The sequence below is a fragment of the Coenobita brevimanus genome, chromosome 53, assembly GCF_032717465.1.
Source record: "Coenobita brevimanus isolate Jiangsu-jjx chromosome 53, ASM3271746v2, whole genome shotgun sequence".
Taxonomy (NCBI): domain Eukaryota; kingdom Metazoa; phylum Arthropoda; class Malacostraca; order Decapoda; family Coenobitidae; genus Coenobita; species Coenobita brevimanus.
The window spans coordinates 30,696,471-30,714,295 of record NC_137006.1 but is presented as its reverse complement, the minus strand read 5'-3'; the positions used below and the strand labels follow the sequence as shown (position 1 = coordinate 30,714,295).

Genomic DNA, 17,825 nt, shown 5'->3' with positions numbered 1-17,825 from the left:
ATGTCTCTCTCACTTGCAGGTTCGTCATCACCAATGATGGGCAAGGCAATCACATGCCTGTCTGAATTCCTTCTAGTACCAACCTCAATGGCTTGCTTGGTGGATGCTCCCCTTTCCTCGGTTCTCCTCCTCACACTCACTCTGTCCACCTCCTCCAGAATAAAGGTTTTCAACCATTTAATGTCAGGATAATACCCATATCATTTGTTGTGGGCAGAGATTTCGTCCTCATACTGCATAAGTGCCTTCGCAGGTAACCGATGTGACAGTGTGTCTGCCGAGCGAACGATGTCCAACTCCCGTAATCTCCTGAAGATCTCCAGACTCAAAATACATGACCCTAACTCATTGGCGAATTTTCTAAGGCCACCTTCATCCTCATCTTTGATCATGAGCCCTTCAAGTATTCCTTCTACAATATCTCGAACGTACTGATGTCTGTCTCCGTATCTGTCCTCCAATATGGCCACTGCCTTCTTATAACCCTCTCGTGGGTCCAAATAGTTGCACATTTGTAGCGTGTTCCTGACAGGCCCTGTACATGCTTGCATGAGCGTCTGCAGCTTACATTCCTCTGGGACTGCGGCCCTCCCAATGTGCTGTTCGAATGCACGGATGAACTCCCAGTACTCCCTCTGGCTATTTCCTTCGAAGGTTGGTAGTTGGGTCTGTGGCAACCTCATGGTGGCAATCAATTCCTTCAAGCCGAAGGCTATCACCTCGATGCCCATAGAGGTAGCACGTGTTGGCTCTTCCATTTCCCATCTAGTCGGTTTCAGGTTTTCTGACCTCTGCCACTTTGGTCCTTGCCTGCTAACTGTCGACTCTTCTTGATGAAAAGTTGTGGCCTCTTGTGTCTGTCCTCGCTACCCCCACTGGGGTTCCCTAGTCTCCCACGTTTGTTTGTCTCCCGTGTCATCACTGTATCTCAGCCTCTTTGCCGGTCCTTCATGTACCACTACCGTCTCTGGTTGTACCTGTGACCTCAAGCTGATTTCGTTCCTTCCTTCCATTCCCATCATGCTCTCCAACTGTGTCAGGCGATCATGGATTGCCTTGTTCTGTTCTTGCAGGGTTTGCAAAGCTGGTTTGAGGACTCTCATGTGTATGTTCTCGTGTGCCTCAGGCTGTCTGCCTTCGACTGCTGGCCACTTCTCTAAGCATTCTTGCAGCCCAGATTCGGCCCTCTCCTCCTCCCTTTGTTCCATGATCGTCCTCACAGTATCCGTCTCGTACTCCTCTCCCTCCGTTGCTTCCCTGGCCTCCTCAATCATCCTTTGGGCCATTCCATAGGTTATGTTCTGCCTGTCATGTTCTGCCTGTTCCTTTCCCTCTGGGTTGTCCATGCTGATATGTTCTGCCTGGTATGTTCTGTTTTAGATATGTCCCATAGGTTAGGTTCTGCCTGGTATATTATAGGTTAGGTTCTGCCTGGTACATTATAGGTTAGGTTCTGCCCGGTATGTAATAGGTTATGTTCCTCCTGGTATGTTATAGGTTGGGTTCCGCCCTGTATGTTATAGGTTGGGTTCTGCCTGGTATGTTATAGGTTAGGTTCTGCCCGGTATGACTAGGTTAGGTTCTGCCTGGTATGTTATAGGTTGGGTTCTGCCCAGTATGTTTAGGTTAGGTTCCACCTGGTATGTTATAGGTTAGGTTCCGCCTGGTATGTTATAGGTTGGGTTCTGCCCGGTATGTTATAGGTTGGGTTCCACCCGGTATGTTTAGGTTAGGTTCCGTCCGGTATGTTATAGGTTATAGGTTGGGTTCTGCCTGGTATGTTATAGGTTAGGTTCCGCCCGGTATGTCTAGGTTAGGTTCTGCCTGGTATGTTATAGGTTGGGTTCCACCCAGTATGTTTAGGTTAGGTTCCACCTGGTATGTTATAGGTTAGGTTCCGCCTGGTATGTTATAGGTTGGGCTCTGCCCGGTATGTTATAGGTTGGGTTCCACCCGGTATGTTTAGGTTAGGTTCCATCCGGTAAGTTATAGGTTATATGTTGGGTTCTGCCCAGTATGTTCAGGTTAGGTTCCGCCTGGTATGTTCAGGTTAGGTTCCGCCTGTTATGTTACAGGTTAGGTTGTGCCCTCTATGTTTAGGCTAGGTTCTGCCTGGTATGTTACAGGTTAGGTTCTGCCCGGTGTGTTTAGGTTAGGTTCTGCATGGTATGTTACAGGTTAGGTACCGCCTGGTATGTTTAGGCTAGGTTCTGCCTGGTATGTTACAGGTTAGGTTCTGCCCGGTACGTTTAGGTTAGGTTCTGCCTGGTATGCTATAGATTGGGTTCTGCCTGGTATGTTTAGGTTAGGTTCTGCCCGGTATGTTGTAGGTTGGGTTCCACCTGGTATGTTATAGGTTGGGTTCCGCCTGGTATGTTATAGGTTGGGTTCTGCCTGGTATGTTTAGGTTAGGTTCCTCCCGGTATGTTGTAGGTTGGGTTCCGCCTGGTATGGTATAGGTTGGGTTCTGCCTGGTATGTTATAAGTTGGGTTCTGCCCGGTATGTTATAGGTTGGGTTCCGCCTGGTATGTTATAGGTTGGGTTCCGCCTGGTATGTTTAGGTTCAGTTCCGCCCGGTATGTTATAGGTTGGGTTCTGCCCGGTATGTTTAGGTTAGGTTCCGCCTGATATGTAATAGGTTGGGTTCTGCCTGGTATGTTTAGGTTAGGTTCCGCCTGATATGTAATAGGTTGTGTTCTACGTGGTATTTTTTTTTTTTTTTAACTCTCTTAGTAACACTCTCATTCGTGCAGTGTTTATCCCATCATACACCCAAACAGCCAGACAGCGAGCACTGAGCTTAGCCTTTAAAGTACAGTGGCACACCAGAATCTTCTCTATGACAGCCCAGTATCAATCATAACTCTTAATATCCAAGGTACACTTATTAGTTTTAATTCACTACTTTATAGCATATAAACGATGTCAAGATATCAATACCGACTTCCAAAATATTACACTCACATTTCTCACATTCAATGTGTCACAATTATTTAACATTGTCTGGCACAGGTAATAAACTCCTACCCCAGTACGTAATGCTGTATTTTCTTCACAATGAACCAGACGTAGTGTATCAGCTCCTGGCTTTCAATCGCCTGAGTAAAGTTGTTTATCAACACTCACAGTCCTGCGGAGTCTACCCATTCACAATCCAAGATGTCCTGAGCGGCGGTATCGCTGATCGTAGGTAGGCCGCCTCCGTAGACTTTAGCACCGCCCAGTGCTGTTGTTGTTGTTGTTGTTGATGTTCTCCCAAGTGGTCTGACCGAACCACCCCCATCCTCCTCTGGGAAATAGTGGCCCCATAGGGCCGCCCAGGCGACCGAAGCCAATCCCAGGCTAGGGCGAGGAGGATGGAACCCGCTGGGGAGATGAGGGCATGAGTGTTTGATCTCGCAGCCAAGTGCCACAAGCCCCAGTCTACGTTACCACCACAAGGGTGGGGCCGCACTCACATCAGACTCGTCCAGGAACCAAAAAGTAGAGGGAATGACATGCACATTATGGGGAACTTTGGCACCCCTCTTGTGCTGCGGGTTTAATGCACATGCCAACAGTTTAAGTCCAACATGTTACCACATCTTACTGTAACATGTTCACTGGACATTCAACAGTTGCTCTAGCCCAACAGGTTTGAGGCATTGTACAGACAATACTCATACCCTGCACAGGGCAGGCCCAGTGCTGTCGTCGGTTGTGGTCGGCCTGCTCCCCCCACCAGCGGACCCCAAGTATGACTGTAGCTGCCTGCACTCTTGGAGGGGGAAACAGGGTAATGAAACCTGCCCAGCTGGACTCGACTATTTATTCAGTCATACCTGGAATTGCAATTTTACTCTCTCAATATGCTATAATGGCATCACTCATCATTGTTATAAGCACTTGGTTATACACAGAATTACAATTTATCCTCAATATGCTATGTTATACCCCAGTTTACTTCGTATACATGTATCACTTTAAATTCTCATCCTCATTTTCCCATGTTTAAAATCGGGTTATGTCGTGACATCAACCAGATGCAGATTAATAAGTATTCTAAAGGTAAGCAAGGGGAACTCACGTGTGGCGGGTCCATTTTCTGTCGTACAGTATTAGTGTGTGGGTAGGGGGTGTGAGGTAGCAACACTAGTCCCTCACGAGCATTATATCCTCACTGGAATAGCACCTTCACAGGAAGGTCGTGGAGTTGCACATCGCGCATGAACTCCACCTTGCAGAGTATGTCCAAATAATCCACAGGATCACTGCTGCCTTGTCCTTCATTCATTCCTGGTACCCACACACTGACCCACACTTGCCCACAGCGTCTATTTCAGGGCATGGTGTTCGCTCTTGTCTTCAAGGTAATGGATGTTATGCTTACGCGGCCGTACCGTATACATAAACATTGTGTCAGCATCCTTCCCCCTTTCTCTCTCTCTCTCTCTCTCTCTCTCTCTCTCTCTCTTTACCGCGTCAGATGCGGTAAGAATTAGTATTATTATTTGTTTAGAATATTATGTCAAAGGTTAATGTCACATGGCACATTCAATTTCATAAAGTTTTTATTCACTGTAGACCATACACTGTGGAAGGGTTAAGAGTGCAGTGACAATGGGGTCGCAAATGAGAATGATCAGTAAAATGCCAAGGCCATAGGGGAAGATCAAATGTCAAGATCACAGGGCAAAGTCAAGATAAAGAGTGTTTATTTGAACTGGAACAATCCTAGTGGATGGTTAAAAGGCAAGCAAGAATTAATTAATTTGAATTTGAGAAGCAGTCGAAGGTCAAAGGCACAGGACAAAGTCAAATATTCGACCATTAGATCAACTGGTGGGTGATGCCGTTGCATTCAGTAAGTGCTCCCTCTTGTTTACGTTAGCTTCGTTGATTTTTTTTCTTTGAAGACCTCATATACTGTGGCTATTTATGGGATGGCTTGTTCGTTTTCATTAAGCTGCTTGTCAGAAGGATAATATTATACTCCTGATTCGAGTGCCAATATAATAACATAGGGAAGTCCCCAGCACATCTGCCCATCCTGTTGAACCAGTAACAGAAAGTGATGGAAGGAAAAGTTGTTACAATCCATACTGAAGAGAGACGAGAGCAAATCGTCCCTTTACAACAAACTTATTCAGGATACCTGTACTTTTCTAAATCTCAAGATGCAGGACGCATAAACTACTGAAAAGAAAAATGGTACAATGGACTTAAGTAATTTCAGATTTTTAAAACTAATAGTATTCTGAAGCTACTGATAAAGGTGACAAGAATGAAGTTCTTTTATATTAATCAGGTCCCGAGATGTTATTGTCTGAATTCATTGTGGTTATTTACTAGATCTAGTATCGTAATAAAACGCAACTGTTGAAATTAGTTTTTGACCAGAAAGTTTAATTAAGTCTGAGCTTAACCGTTTCTTTTTATCTTGATATCTTGATATGTCTATATATAACTAGCATCTTTTGATGCAATTAGTTCTGCTTTCGTTATAATTGCTGTACACAGGTACGTACAGTCGCGGCACATAGTCCTTGACCAGGGTGTAAGGGAAAGTCAATGCCACCACAGGGCTGCAGTGGGTCGGAACACTTTCCCTTACACCTCCTGCAGGGGTGGTGGGGGAAGGAGGCAGGAGGTGTAAGGGAACGTGTTCCGATGCACTGCATCCCTGTGGTGGCATTGGCTTTCCCATACACCCTGGTCAAGGACTATGTGCCGCGACTGTACAACACACTGGTTTTGTCTAGCTTATGCTAGTTCTGACTAACTCTAGGGATATATATATATATATATATATATATATATATATATATATATATATATATATATATATATATATATATATATTGTATGTGTGTGCACGTATGTGTGGAGTGGGCAGAGGGGGCGCGTGGAATGGGCTAGATGGTGATTCAGGGTAGGACGAGTACACCGACTGAAGCTGAACGCTGTAGATTGCCGAACATGGGTGTGTCAAAGACTTAATTCAAATATTTCACCAGGCCAAGCAACAACAACTACAACAACAATAACAACAAAAATTAATTAAGCACACATTGCTTTCATATCCTTGGCTTTTAATGGTGCAGATTGTAATAGCTGCAATTTTCTAATGTATTTGCTGTCACTTGCGGGTGTTATAGCCATCAAGTACAGCGAAACCGACACTGAATTCATATACGGTTGTGTTACTATTGCTGGGTTGTCCACTGGTCTTGCATAAAGATTCAGTAAGACGAGCACCAGTCGATGTTGATGTGCACTGTTTGAAACGAGACACAGACTATAACTTATAAAAATCAATAATTTTTTACCGAAACTTTGTTAATAATCACACCAAAAATTTCCTTCATAAATTTTGTGAGTTCATGTTGTGGCAACACTCTGATTTATACTTCAAAATAGTCACAATGACCACTTCAACACAGTCCTGTCACTTGTATTTTATCGCACCAGACAATTTCTTCAGCCTTGGGTAAGATGTCCTCGTGTTATACAGAATAAAGATTTTTTTTTTATTAATTCGTATACGTTTTCCAATGAACGTTTTGATTGCCTGATAAAACATCTATTTTATTTATTCTATTTTATATTATTTTATTCTACGTCTAAAATACTTTTGGAAGATCAGATTCCTACACAACATGCTGGCAAGTAGTTTATACAATTTTTGTTTGAATGAAGGCACTGAGCACTTTTGTTACCTGATATTCCATCCCATCAACTATGTAACCATATTTCATGAGGAGCTGAATTACCGTTATCATCATTATTATCATCATCACTAGCAGCAGTGGCAGCAGCATTAGTAGCAGAAGCAGCTTCAGTAACAACAGCTGCAACCGAAGCAGAAGCAATCGGTTACTGTAGCTATCTCTGTTTTGTTTGGTTGTTATGGTCTATTACTCATCACTAAAGTCTTGGAAAGTTATAATGGTCAATATTCAGGCAAACTGAAGTAAATCACCTTGTGTTTTGAAGATCATACCGCGATTCCCCCCTTGTCTTATCAAATAATGTGCCCGTCATCGTGCACCTCAGTTTAGGCGCCTCTTTTCATGCTTCTCGCCTTCACTGTCAATTGCGTCGTTACTCAACCCATCACTGTGGCTTACCTCACAAAGCTCGTCATTGTACTCTGTGATGCCATATCGTCATTGTAACTCACGACCTTTGCCCCCTACCTCCTAGCCTTTACTATCCCCCTATGCCTACCTTCTCTCCCAGCCTTTGCTACCCCTCTACACCTCTCTTCTCTCCCAGCCTTTACTATCCATCTAAGACTTACTTCTCCCTCTGTCTTTACTACCCCTATCCTCCTCCCATCTCTACCTGCCTTGACTACCCCTCTACACCATCCTTTTCTCCCTGCTTCACAGTACCCCACTAAACCTCCTTTATCTCCCTATCTCGCATTACCCCGCCTCACACTAGCCCAGCCTCACACTACCCAAGCATACCTCTATTATCTCCCTGCCTCACACTACCCCACTACAGCTACCTTACCTCATGAGCAGAGTCACTTAGCACTATCTCCGTACCCAACTCTGTCTCCTTCCTATACCTCCAGTGTTTCATACCCGTACCTCCCCACCTCCAGTACTACATTACATCCCCCCTACCTCCAGTGTCCTGTACCCCTACCTCCCCACTGCTATGTCTCATACCGCAACCTTCCTACTTTAACTGTCCCATGCAACACTTTGTCTCCTTTCTCTCTCTACGTTCATTCGTCCACACCACTCTATTTTCAGTACCTCATGCCGTTCCGTTCCTACCTTCGTTTTTCCGCAAAAATAAAAGCTCTCTACGTTTCTCTCGTGAATCACATCCTCCTCGCTGTGCACTTCAGCGCCACATCCTAGCTTCAGATCCTCACGCTACATCCTCCCTACCCTCTTTCCCTAAGCTACATCCTCCCTATCTTCATTTCCTCACGCCAAATCCTCCCTCACACTGCTTTCTCTTTATTTATGTAGCCTACACCATAAAACCTCTCTGTTCTACTTCCCCAAACCTCTTCTTCCTTACTCTCACAGTACAGTGTGTATTTCCAGGTGGCTAGAGAAGTGGCCACTTGATCGAAAAGACGTCTTTACGATTCCATGCTACAACAGGGAAGTTTTTTTTTTTTTTTTGTGCAACACTTTATTGATCTTCCACGACCTCCTGGACATGTAAAAACAACCCATTACTATCATTATCTCAGAGAACATTAGATTGTATTCAGAAAGAAAGGTAGGTTTTTCTGCTGAACTGGTGACATGCAAACATGCGTGGTACGTACAGTACACATAGTATAAGTTGTGTGTCTCCGTGAGGGGACTCTCAAGTTATGAGAGAGAGAGAGAGAGAGAGAGAGAGAGAGAGAGATTTAAGCCACGCTCTCCCCAGCAACTGATGATGCAGCAACATCACGCGTCCCTCCTTATTCCTCCCCCTCCCCCAGTCCACGTTAACATTCAGTATAGCTGAAGTGGCAGGCACGTGACGTGGCCTCTGGCGCAGTACAGGCGAGGTGGCGGTGGTGACTGGTTCGTGTCAGAGAATCACCGTTGGGTTGAATTTATTTCTACCTCCAGACCATTAACCTCAGCTATGTCAGAAGGTAAGGAATCAGCAGCTAATCCCAAGGATGTAACATGTTACTTTCCTTCTGTAACCTCAAGACGAATCTGCTCAACATGTGCACTATTTCTACTGGAGTTTGTCTGTTCCCTTTAATCCAATAAATCCGGAAGACAGCAGGAATAAAACAAAACTGACGTCGTTGAATGAAGGGATGAGCCTGTGTGTGTGTGTGTGTGTGTGTGTGTGTGTGTGTGTGTGTGTGTGTGTGTGTGTACGCAGAAATGGGGCGCTTGACTGTGCACGTTCAAAATAAATACCAGAATCGTAAGTAAAATAAGTGGTGTCCACAAATCCTGCCGGGGTAACACATGTTCATTATGTTTAAACTTACTAGCATATTGTGATGCATTTTTTTTTTTTATGAAAAAGTATCACTTGAAGATTTTTTTTTTTTTTTGGTCACTTTCGAAGCTATGAAATTTGGATTAATCACACACACACACAAGCACACACACACACACACACACACACACACACTATCTATCTATCTATCTATCTATATATGTTCTCATCAATCGTGCTTAAGATGGAGCACACATTGTCACTAGCTCCTGTGGCCACTGATAATAGAATTTTGCATGTATGAAACAATCTATTTCAGCGCATGCAACTCACTCGATGCACCAAGCTTGAACGAATGTTTGATGACTGTGCTGGAAATCCTTATGAATACTGTCGCTTGTCTCCTGTGTTACTGCAGGGTATTCTGTCAGAGGCAAGTCTAAAACCCTTCCAGTTACCAGGACTTTTTGATGCCACCCTTTGATGTTCTTTTCCATATTGCAACGGCAGGTTCTTTGTACAGTCGTCAAAGATTTTCGTCTTATGTATCACATATCATTCTTACCTAAAAAGAAAAAAAAAGAAAAACACCTTAAGCCAGTCATTGAAAATATCGAGTTAATCTTATATAACGGAAGGAACTGAATCTCTGTATGTTCAGTCACTTATATGCAATAAATATTTGTAAACCCAGCAGGAGTTTATGGAAACTTTATTTCTGGATATGTCTATATTTGTTATGCCTGGAGTTATTCACATGGAATAATTATATACAATCTGTTCAGGCAAAATTCTCCCACTCTGGGGATCGTTAGGGAGAAAATAACCATTATGGTAATACTTATATCTTGTTAGATTAATTTTGCCCTCGGCCTTGTCATGCAAATAAAAACTGTTTATACCTTGTTAGTATACCTGTACCTGTACGTTACTACCCTTTGAATAGGAAGGACGCTTTGAAGGACTGTCCTAGAAGGACCAATTGCACTGAATTGTTGATCTGTTAACTTACTGTGGGGTTGATTTGAAATTAGCCCTTTAAGCCCTCGTACAACTTCTAGGACAGTTGCCGGTGCCTTCCTAGACCTCCCAAGATTATTTCCCGGTGCAGTACATAAGTCATATCGTGGAAGATTGTTTAGTTAATAACTTTGTATATATAAGCAGACTCCAACTTACAAACTTGACTGCTGAAGCTTGTTCATAGGTTGAATGTATTCGTACGTTCAACTTCACTCTTACACACACTGAACATCACTAACCAAGATGAACTCCTCCCCCTAAATCTTTCATCACTCTCCTTATCCACTTATACAGTACCTCTCCAAGTGCATAATGCAACATTATAGGTGCTATATAAATGCACTTTCACCATGTTATTCTTCACATCAGCATATCCGCTTCGTACGTTTTGTTAGATCACCATTAGGCTAATTGGCAGACAAAGCCGCTTTTGGTTCTTAAGCCACTCTCCCAGAAATTTCCCCATATCTTCCATCCATAATTTTGTACCCCTCTTCTTGCTTATCATAGCTGAATGCATTGGTACCAACTGTTTCACACGTTCAAGATTGTGCTCCTTTTCCTTTAAAATTATTCCTACAGTCGAACGACTCAGCCCCAGCACATGCACGATATCAAGTCATTTTACCCCTTTCTCCACACGCTTAATTGTACCCATTTTCACTGGATCATCACATTTTGATATTTTTTCTGGGTACCCTCACCATTATAACTCTTCTTGCACTTTTCGACATGCTAGTGGTTACAATTCAATATATCTACCAGATGCCATAATCCCATAAGGAGTGGCTGTTTGTCTTTGAAATTGTTATTATTAAGGCAGAAAAAAATGACTTTTATCCCAAGGAATGCGACGTACCCCATCTGAGTCAACAGCGGGTGCATACGATCAGCCTGTAATGAACGAGAGCACCACGAAGTTTCCCGTACAAGGAGCGTCATGAAGTACAGTATTTATGGGATGGTAGGTTTCCAATCATCTCTCAACCCCACCTCCTAGATCAGGGGTTCCCAACCTTTTTAAGCTGATGAGCACCCACCTGTTTTCCGGATAACTATGAGAGCACCACTATAATTTCATAGTTTGGGTATTAAGAAGCAGTCCAATTAGTAAGTGTAAGACTTAGTTTATTCAGAGGCAACAAAAACTTTAAATTATTTGCACTGAAGATTCACAAATTAATTTGTACTGCTTGGATATTTATTAGAAGTTATTAACATTCACCAATCAAGCATATATATATATATATATATATATATATATATATATATATATATATATATATATATATATATATATATATATATATATATATATAACAAAAGAAACGGATGATGATGTTCATGGCCTTACAGGGGATTATGAATATTGAAGTTAGGCCTACAAAGAGCTGGTTTTCGCAAGCACGATTTTAACCACTGTGAAAGAGCACTGCCAGACCATCAGAGAGCACAGTGGTGCTTGCGAGCACCAGGGTCAGGGTTATGCCCAGAAACAAATTAACAATAAGTTACTATGAACGAAACTCATGCACTTCCCGATCCATTTACAATGGCGTTTGCACCAGAAGAAGGTTCAAACCTCCCTGAAAAATTTAACAAAACATCGAATGCAAGGCCGACAAAGGCTCAGGGAAGAGGGAACATTATCGAAAGTAGCAATCATACTAGATGATGGCTTGTTGGAATACCTGGCAACTCACCAAGGCTTTTAACTGGAGTGAGTCCCACTTGTCAAGTTGCCGGTTTCCCTCCAATTGGGAAATTTCCGACCACAAGAACGCCATAACTATGGTGAGATGGGGGAAAATATTTCGTGGGTAGGTGTGTAACAATATTTACAAGACGATGATGTACACATGGAAATGTTGCAATTGTCGCTTTCTCTCTCTCTATATATATGTATATATATTTGTGTTCCGACTCTGGGCATAGGCTTCACAGCCTGCTCTCAAGGCCCAGTAGTCCTCCTACGTACCACACACCTCCACGTCACCATTTCGGCGCTAACACCCACCGTCCATATTGAATACATGCTAGGGCTGTCTCATACAGTTTTGGTGTATTGGTATTAGCGGGAGTATTTTTACGACATGTCGGCGGGTTTACTGGTAGATCAGTAAAGTCTGATTTTAATGAAATTCAGATCTAGCTTTTCCCTGCCCCAGCGTGTATTTGAACCTGGGTCCGATAGAACTGCAGGCCACCTCTCTACCGACTGAGCCACCGCTAACAGCCTCAGCACAAAGCCTATTTTGCAACCTTCCTGCTGCAGTGCACGGGTAAATGAAAACACTGACGCTCTGATTCTGATAAGAGGTCGCGTCAGTGCACTCTAATACCGCCTGCTGTTTGGAAACTTAAGTAGTACATGGTGTACAATTTGAACTGATAGATGAATTTTTTGTCCTTTTGGTATATTTTTTCGTATCCAAAAATTCGTAGGTTGGAACTTCATAAATTGACGACTGCCAGTACTTTAGGATTTTACACGAACAGTGACCTAGAAAGGCCCATTTTGTTTGGGACCCATGTGAATAATTATTCGATCACAAATATGATGTAAGCCATATTTATAAAGGTTTTTAAGCAAAACATTTTCCAGATTTATTATGAATAATGTCATATTCACAGTGTTTCCTTTTTTATGTTTTTCTGTCTCATTTTGGCCCTTTTGGAACAAGAAACCTCGAGGGTGTGGTAGATGGCAGTGAACAGCTTGATTGTTCAAGTAGTTTCATCACCATTAACGTGAACATACTGGGAACTATGGTAGCGGCGTGCGACTCTGAGTTTCATTATCGTGCCCTGGCAACCTGCCCATCACCAGTACTTCCAATTTCGTGCATAATACGCTTGTGATACGTTTATATGGTCGTGTATAATAATATTCGTGATAATATATTCGTATATAATAATATTCGTGTATATGATACGAATCGGACTTGCTGTTGACAGGTAGGTTGCCAGGGTACGATAAGGACAACCTCATAGTCGTGCATCACAACTAAAATTCAGGCCCATAGCCATTGTTCCCGCACTCACTGACAAGAGTATTATCTTGCTTTGATCAGTGTGTGTGTGTGTGTGTGTGTGTGTGTGTGTGTGTGTGAACACAATAACTCAGTTTTTATCCAATTTTAGCCAAAATTGGTGAAATGGCTGAAGTTTAGCCAAGAGAAAAACCTATATTTTAGAGAATAAATCAAAGGTCAGTATTACAGAACTTGGTCAAGTTTGATCTACCAGCATCAACAGTAACAGTTTTTATTCGATTAGACCAAGCTAGGTGGAAAAGATGGCGATATGACTCAATTTTGAGAATCACTCAGTGGTGGATAAAATTACTAGAACCCTTTTGATAATGTTCTGGAAAAATCACTGCGGAAATGTTTAAGCCTAGAAGACAAAAAGACGAAGGCCAAAGTCGCATGACAAAATCAACTTAAACATTTTTATAAGCGATTCAGTCCAAACTTTGTAGAAACGTTCACCTTATGTTAAGGACAAGGGAATTTAGTTTTGAGAACATAACGTTCAAAGTTCAAGGTTACAGGAAAACGTCAAAGGCCAAGATCATAAAACAAGGTCAACTTAAACAGCACTGATCCGATTTGGGCCAAACTTGGTGGAAGGTTTACACGCTAGACAGAAATGAAGGAATTGGATTTGGAGAGCCGTTGGTCGAAGGCTAAGGCCTTATGACAAAGTCAAAATTCGACCTTTAGACCAACTGGTGGACGGAGGTAGTGCACTTTCTGATTGTTTCTTCTTGTTTTATATGCATTATTACTTATCTGGAAAGTTTGTGGAGCGCATATTGGAAGTGCTTGGTTAGGGACGTTAAGGCTGCATGTAGTTTTGCATGACTTCCTATTAGTGAGAAAGTTATAGCTTGGAAGGATGCAACAATTGAAGAGGCAGTGGGGGAGAAGAAAATAAAGTGGCTAGAGTGATGCAGAAAGACAGTCAAATGAAAGAAACACACAATATACTGAAAGTAATAAAGATGTGTACAGACGAATCAGGACAAACAAGAGATAGATAAATTATCATCCTGGAATAGAATGATTGATGTTTATTTTGGTAATAGCGGTCCATTTTGGAAAGAGGTACGAAATGGAGAAATAAGAGTGGAAGAACACGTGAAAGAGTGAGAGTATTAAAGTGGAAAAATACTAACAAATGAGACAGAAGTTTGGAACAGAGGTAAAATAATTTTTTGAAGGGCAGTTAAATGGAACTGGTGACAGCAGTGTTGTTGTAAACGTGACTGGGCTTGGCCTGTGGAGATGGAATGTGGTGCCAAAAAATGTGACTTTGGCATAAATGAAGAATGCTGTGAAACGAGGGAAAATGGGAAGGTATCAGGTGTTGATGAGGTATATGCATAGATGATCACGTGTTTTGAAGAAATTAAAGTGAAGTGTCTCCTAGAAATATGTAAGAAAGTGAGTGCAAAATATTGTCGTGGTATAAGCTTGCTGGGCATAGTAGGAAAGATATACCGGAAAACTTTCATGAAGTAAGGAATATATCAGGAGGCCAGGTGAGTGACGAACAGAGAGGCCTGAGGAGTAGGGGATGTGAGAATCAAATATTCATATGACAGATAGTTGCGAAAGCTGATGAATGAGACTGTAATGATTAAAGACATTGATGGACCTAGAAAAAGAGTCTGAAAAGATACTCGTAGAGAGAGTGGACATAATTATATTGTTTTGCCTATGTGTTGTGTGGACAGACATGTGGTGATTGCTGTTAGGAGCTTTTATTACGGTAGCGAGACTTGTTTAAGAGTGGGGGTACTTCATATCAGATATATGCAGAAGATCCTGTGATATGTATTTAGTAGTGAACAAGTACTTTGCAGGTTGGAACAGAGTTATATTGTCTGTGACCGTCGTGTCTTGAAAGTAAATGCAAATAAAAAAAGGTGATGATTGCTGCGAAAGATTGGTAAAGAGAGCTAGAAAGGGTGATAAAGAAGGTAGTAGGGGAGTGAATGATGAAAAATGGCAGATTGCTAGTGGAGAAGGGAGAAAAAGTGAGCAGATGGAGAGAACAACTTAAGAAAATGAAAGTAACCCAAATATAAGTGACTGAGGAATGGCAGGGAGGAGGCTGGAAATGAGACGAGAGAAAGAGATCAGTAGGATGAAAGTAGTGGTAGCAATCAAGAAATTCAAAATAGGGAAAGGCCCAGGAACTGATGGAGTGTGTGGTGAAATGTTGAAGCATGGATATGGAAGATGTGCAGAATAACCTGAGAGGAAGGGATTCTTGGATGATTGGAAGTCAGGTTTAATTATTCCTCTGTACAAAGGAAAAGGGGAAAAAGAAGTGTGTGGTAATCATAGGGGCATTTGTCTTCTTAGTATAATAGGAAAAGTACAGTATATGGTAGGATACTTATCGACAGAGTTAGGGAAAAAACAGAGGAAATGGTTCGAGAAGAACAAGGATGATTTGGGAAGGGAAGAGGTTGTGTAGTTCAGTTATTCATACCAAGGTCTTTAGTGGAAAAGTTTCTAGGGAAGGGAAAGAAGTTGTATGGGGCCTTCACGGATTTGGAGAAAACATTATGACAGAGTGAATAGAGGAGGAATGTGAAAAATTTTAAGAACATATGAAGTAAATGGGAAGCTGTTGAATGCCGTGAAGAGTATGTATGAGGGCACTAGGGCTACAGTACGTGTGGATGGTGAAGTGAGAACATTTTTCTGTCTAAATGTTGGATTGAAACAGGGATGTGTCATGTCTCCATCCATGTTCAAACTGTATATGGATGGAGTTGTAAAAGACATATAAGGTAGGGCAGCGGATGTTGGAGCGGCCTTAATGAGAGAGGGCAGTGTTTGGAAACTTCCGGTTCTGTTGTTTACAGATGATACTGTATTGTCATGTGAAGACGAAGGGGAACTTCAGGTCTTGGTGAATGAGTCTGGGAGAGTGTGTTATAAATGGAATCTAAAGGTGAATGTGGGGAAGAGCAAAGTTGTGGTCTTCGAGAGAAATGAAGCCACCGAATGCGCAGTGAGGCTGGATGGTGAGGAAAAACAAAATGCGAGTGCATTTATGTAATTGGGTATAGTGTGGTGAGTAAGAATGGAAGTTTATAGGATGAAGTGCTTGTAAGTGTTCAGCAGGGAAGAAAGGTTGATGTTTCTCTGAAAGCAGTGGTAAGAAATAGGGAAGTGAGCATGGATGCAAAAAAAATCATTGCATGTGACGTGATACCAACTTTGATGTATGGAAGCGAAGCTTGGACCTTGTTATTTGAAAGGAACCTTTGGAGTTACATGGAGAGACCGGCTGACAAATGATGAAGTGAATGAGCGTTGTATTGTGGGCGTGGATGTGATGGAAAGAGTTAGGAGAAATACACTAAGGTGGTTTGGCCATGTGGAGAGTATGGAGAGCACGAGACTAACGAGGAGAGTGTGTGTGAGTGAGGTGGATGTGGGAGAGTGAGGAGAAGACCAAGGAGAAGATGAAGGGATGGAGTGGAGAGCTATATGAGAGAGGGTGTGTGTGCGTTGGGGGGTGAAAACGAAATGGCAGAGGACAGGGTGACATGGAGACGATTTGTTTGTGGCAATCTCTTACAGGATTAAGGCGTCTGGCTATATAGAAATAGATGATTGCTGAGAAGGAAAGTGATTCCCACTGTGTTACTGTGATGAATGGATAGTTAAATTGGTGAAAGTTTAAATACCTTGGTGCAGTGATGGAAAATGTATGCAAAGAATGTGGAAAGTAGAGTGACAGAGGGAAAGAATTTGGCTGGTACTATGGAACAGAAATCTGAGTGCTGCAGCCGCAAAAGGATTGCATGACGGAATTTGAGAACCCACATTAACATATGAGTGTTAGACTTTGGTGTGGCATGAAAATGAAAAGTCAGTAATTCGAGCAGTGGAGATGGTGTATTAAGAAATGTGAGGGCAGTGCAAAGAGTAGGTGGGAAAAAAATTGGTTCGTTACAGATGTAAAGCAAGGAAGCGGGTGAACAGACTAAAAAAATGTATGGTTAGATGGTATGGTCTTTGGACGTTAATAGATGTAAATAGCGCTGTGGTAAAGGTATACTCGTATGAGAGTGGGTATGAGGGCGTGGTAGTCCGAGATGAAGGTGGATAGTTATGGTAAATGAAAAGGGAGCGAGAGAGAGGTATAAAGGTGGATGAGGCTGGGGAATTGACAAGGGATCAAGCTGGTTGGATGACTGATGTATCTAGTGGTACATTATTAGAAATTTCCCTTTTTTTTTTTTTTTTTTTTTTTTTTTTTTTTTACTTGGCAGTCGTCAGAGCGACTCTGCTAGGAAATACAGAAGGAACATGTGGAAGGTGTGTCTATAAATGGAGCCGGGATTCCAGGGGGTTGAACGGTGAGTGAATGAGTTTGTGGCTCATTTCATCGTGCAGACTAATGAGCTGTTCGTCAGCATTAAAGAAAAGGACAAAAATCTCCACCAAGTTCTATCTATCTATCTATTGCCAGATGCCTCAATCCCGTTTGGGGTGGCCACAAACAAATCGCCTCCAAGTCCCCCTGTCCCCAGCCATTTCACTGCCTTGCTCCCAACTCACACCCCCCTCTCTCATATACCTCTCCACCCCATCCCTCCATCTCATCCTCGGCCTCCCCCTTCCTCTTCCCCCCTCCACCTCACTCACATACACTCTCTTCGTCAGTCTTTCACCCTCCATCCTCTCCACATGGCCAAACCACCTCAGTGTGTTCCTCATAACGCTTCCTATCACATCCACATCAACACCACAACGCTCCTTTATATCCTCATTCGTCAGCCTGTCTCTCCATGTGACTCCACAGGCTCCTCTTAAATAACTCATTTCCACTGCTCTCACTCTTGACTTGTGTCCTTCCA

The 17,825-nt window shown here is 42.5% G+C and overlaps 1 protein-coding gene across 1 annotated transcript; it reads right to left on the bottom strand.

Moving 5' to 3' along the window:
• Positions 1-200: 200 nt before the first annotated feature.
• Positions 201-758, bottom strand: LOC145400788 (uncharacterized). Its single transcript, XM_080273225.1, has one exon. It carries the CDS (start codon positions 756-758, stop codon positions 201-203), a length of 558 nt encoding a protein of 185 aa, XP_080129351.1.
• Between the last annotated feature and the right edge of the window lie 17,067 nt (positions 759-17,825).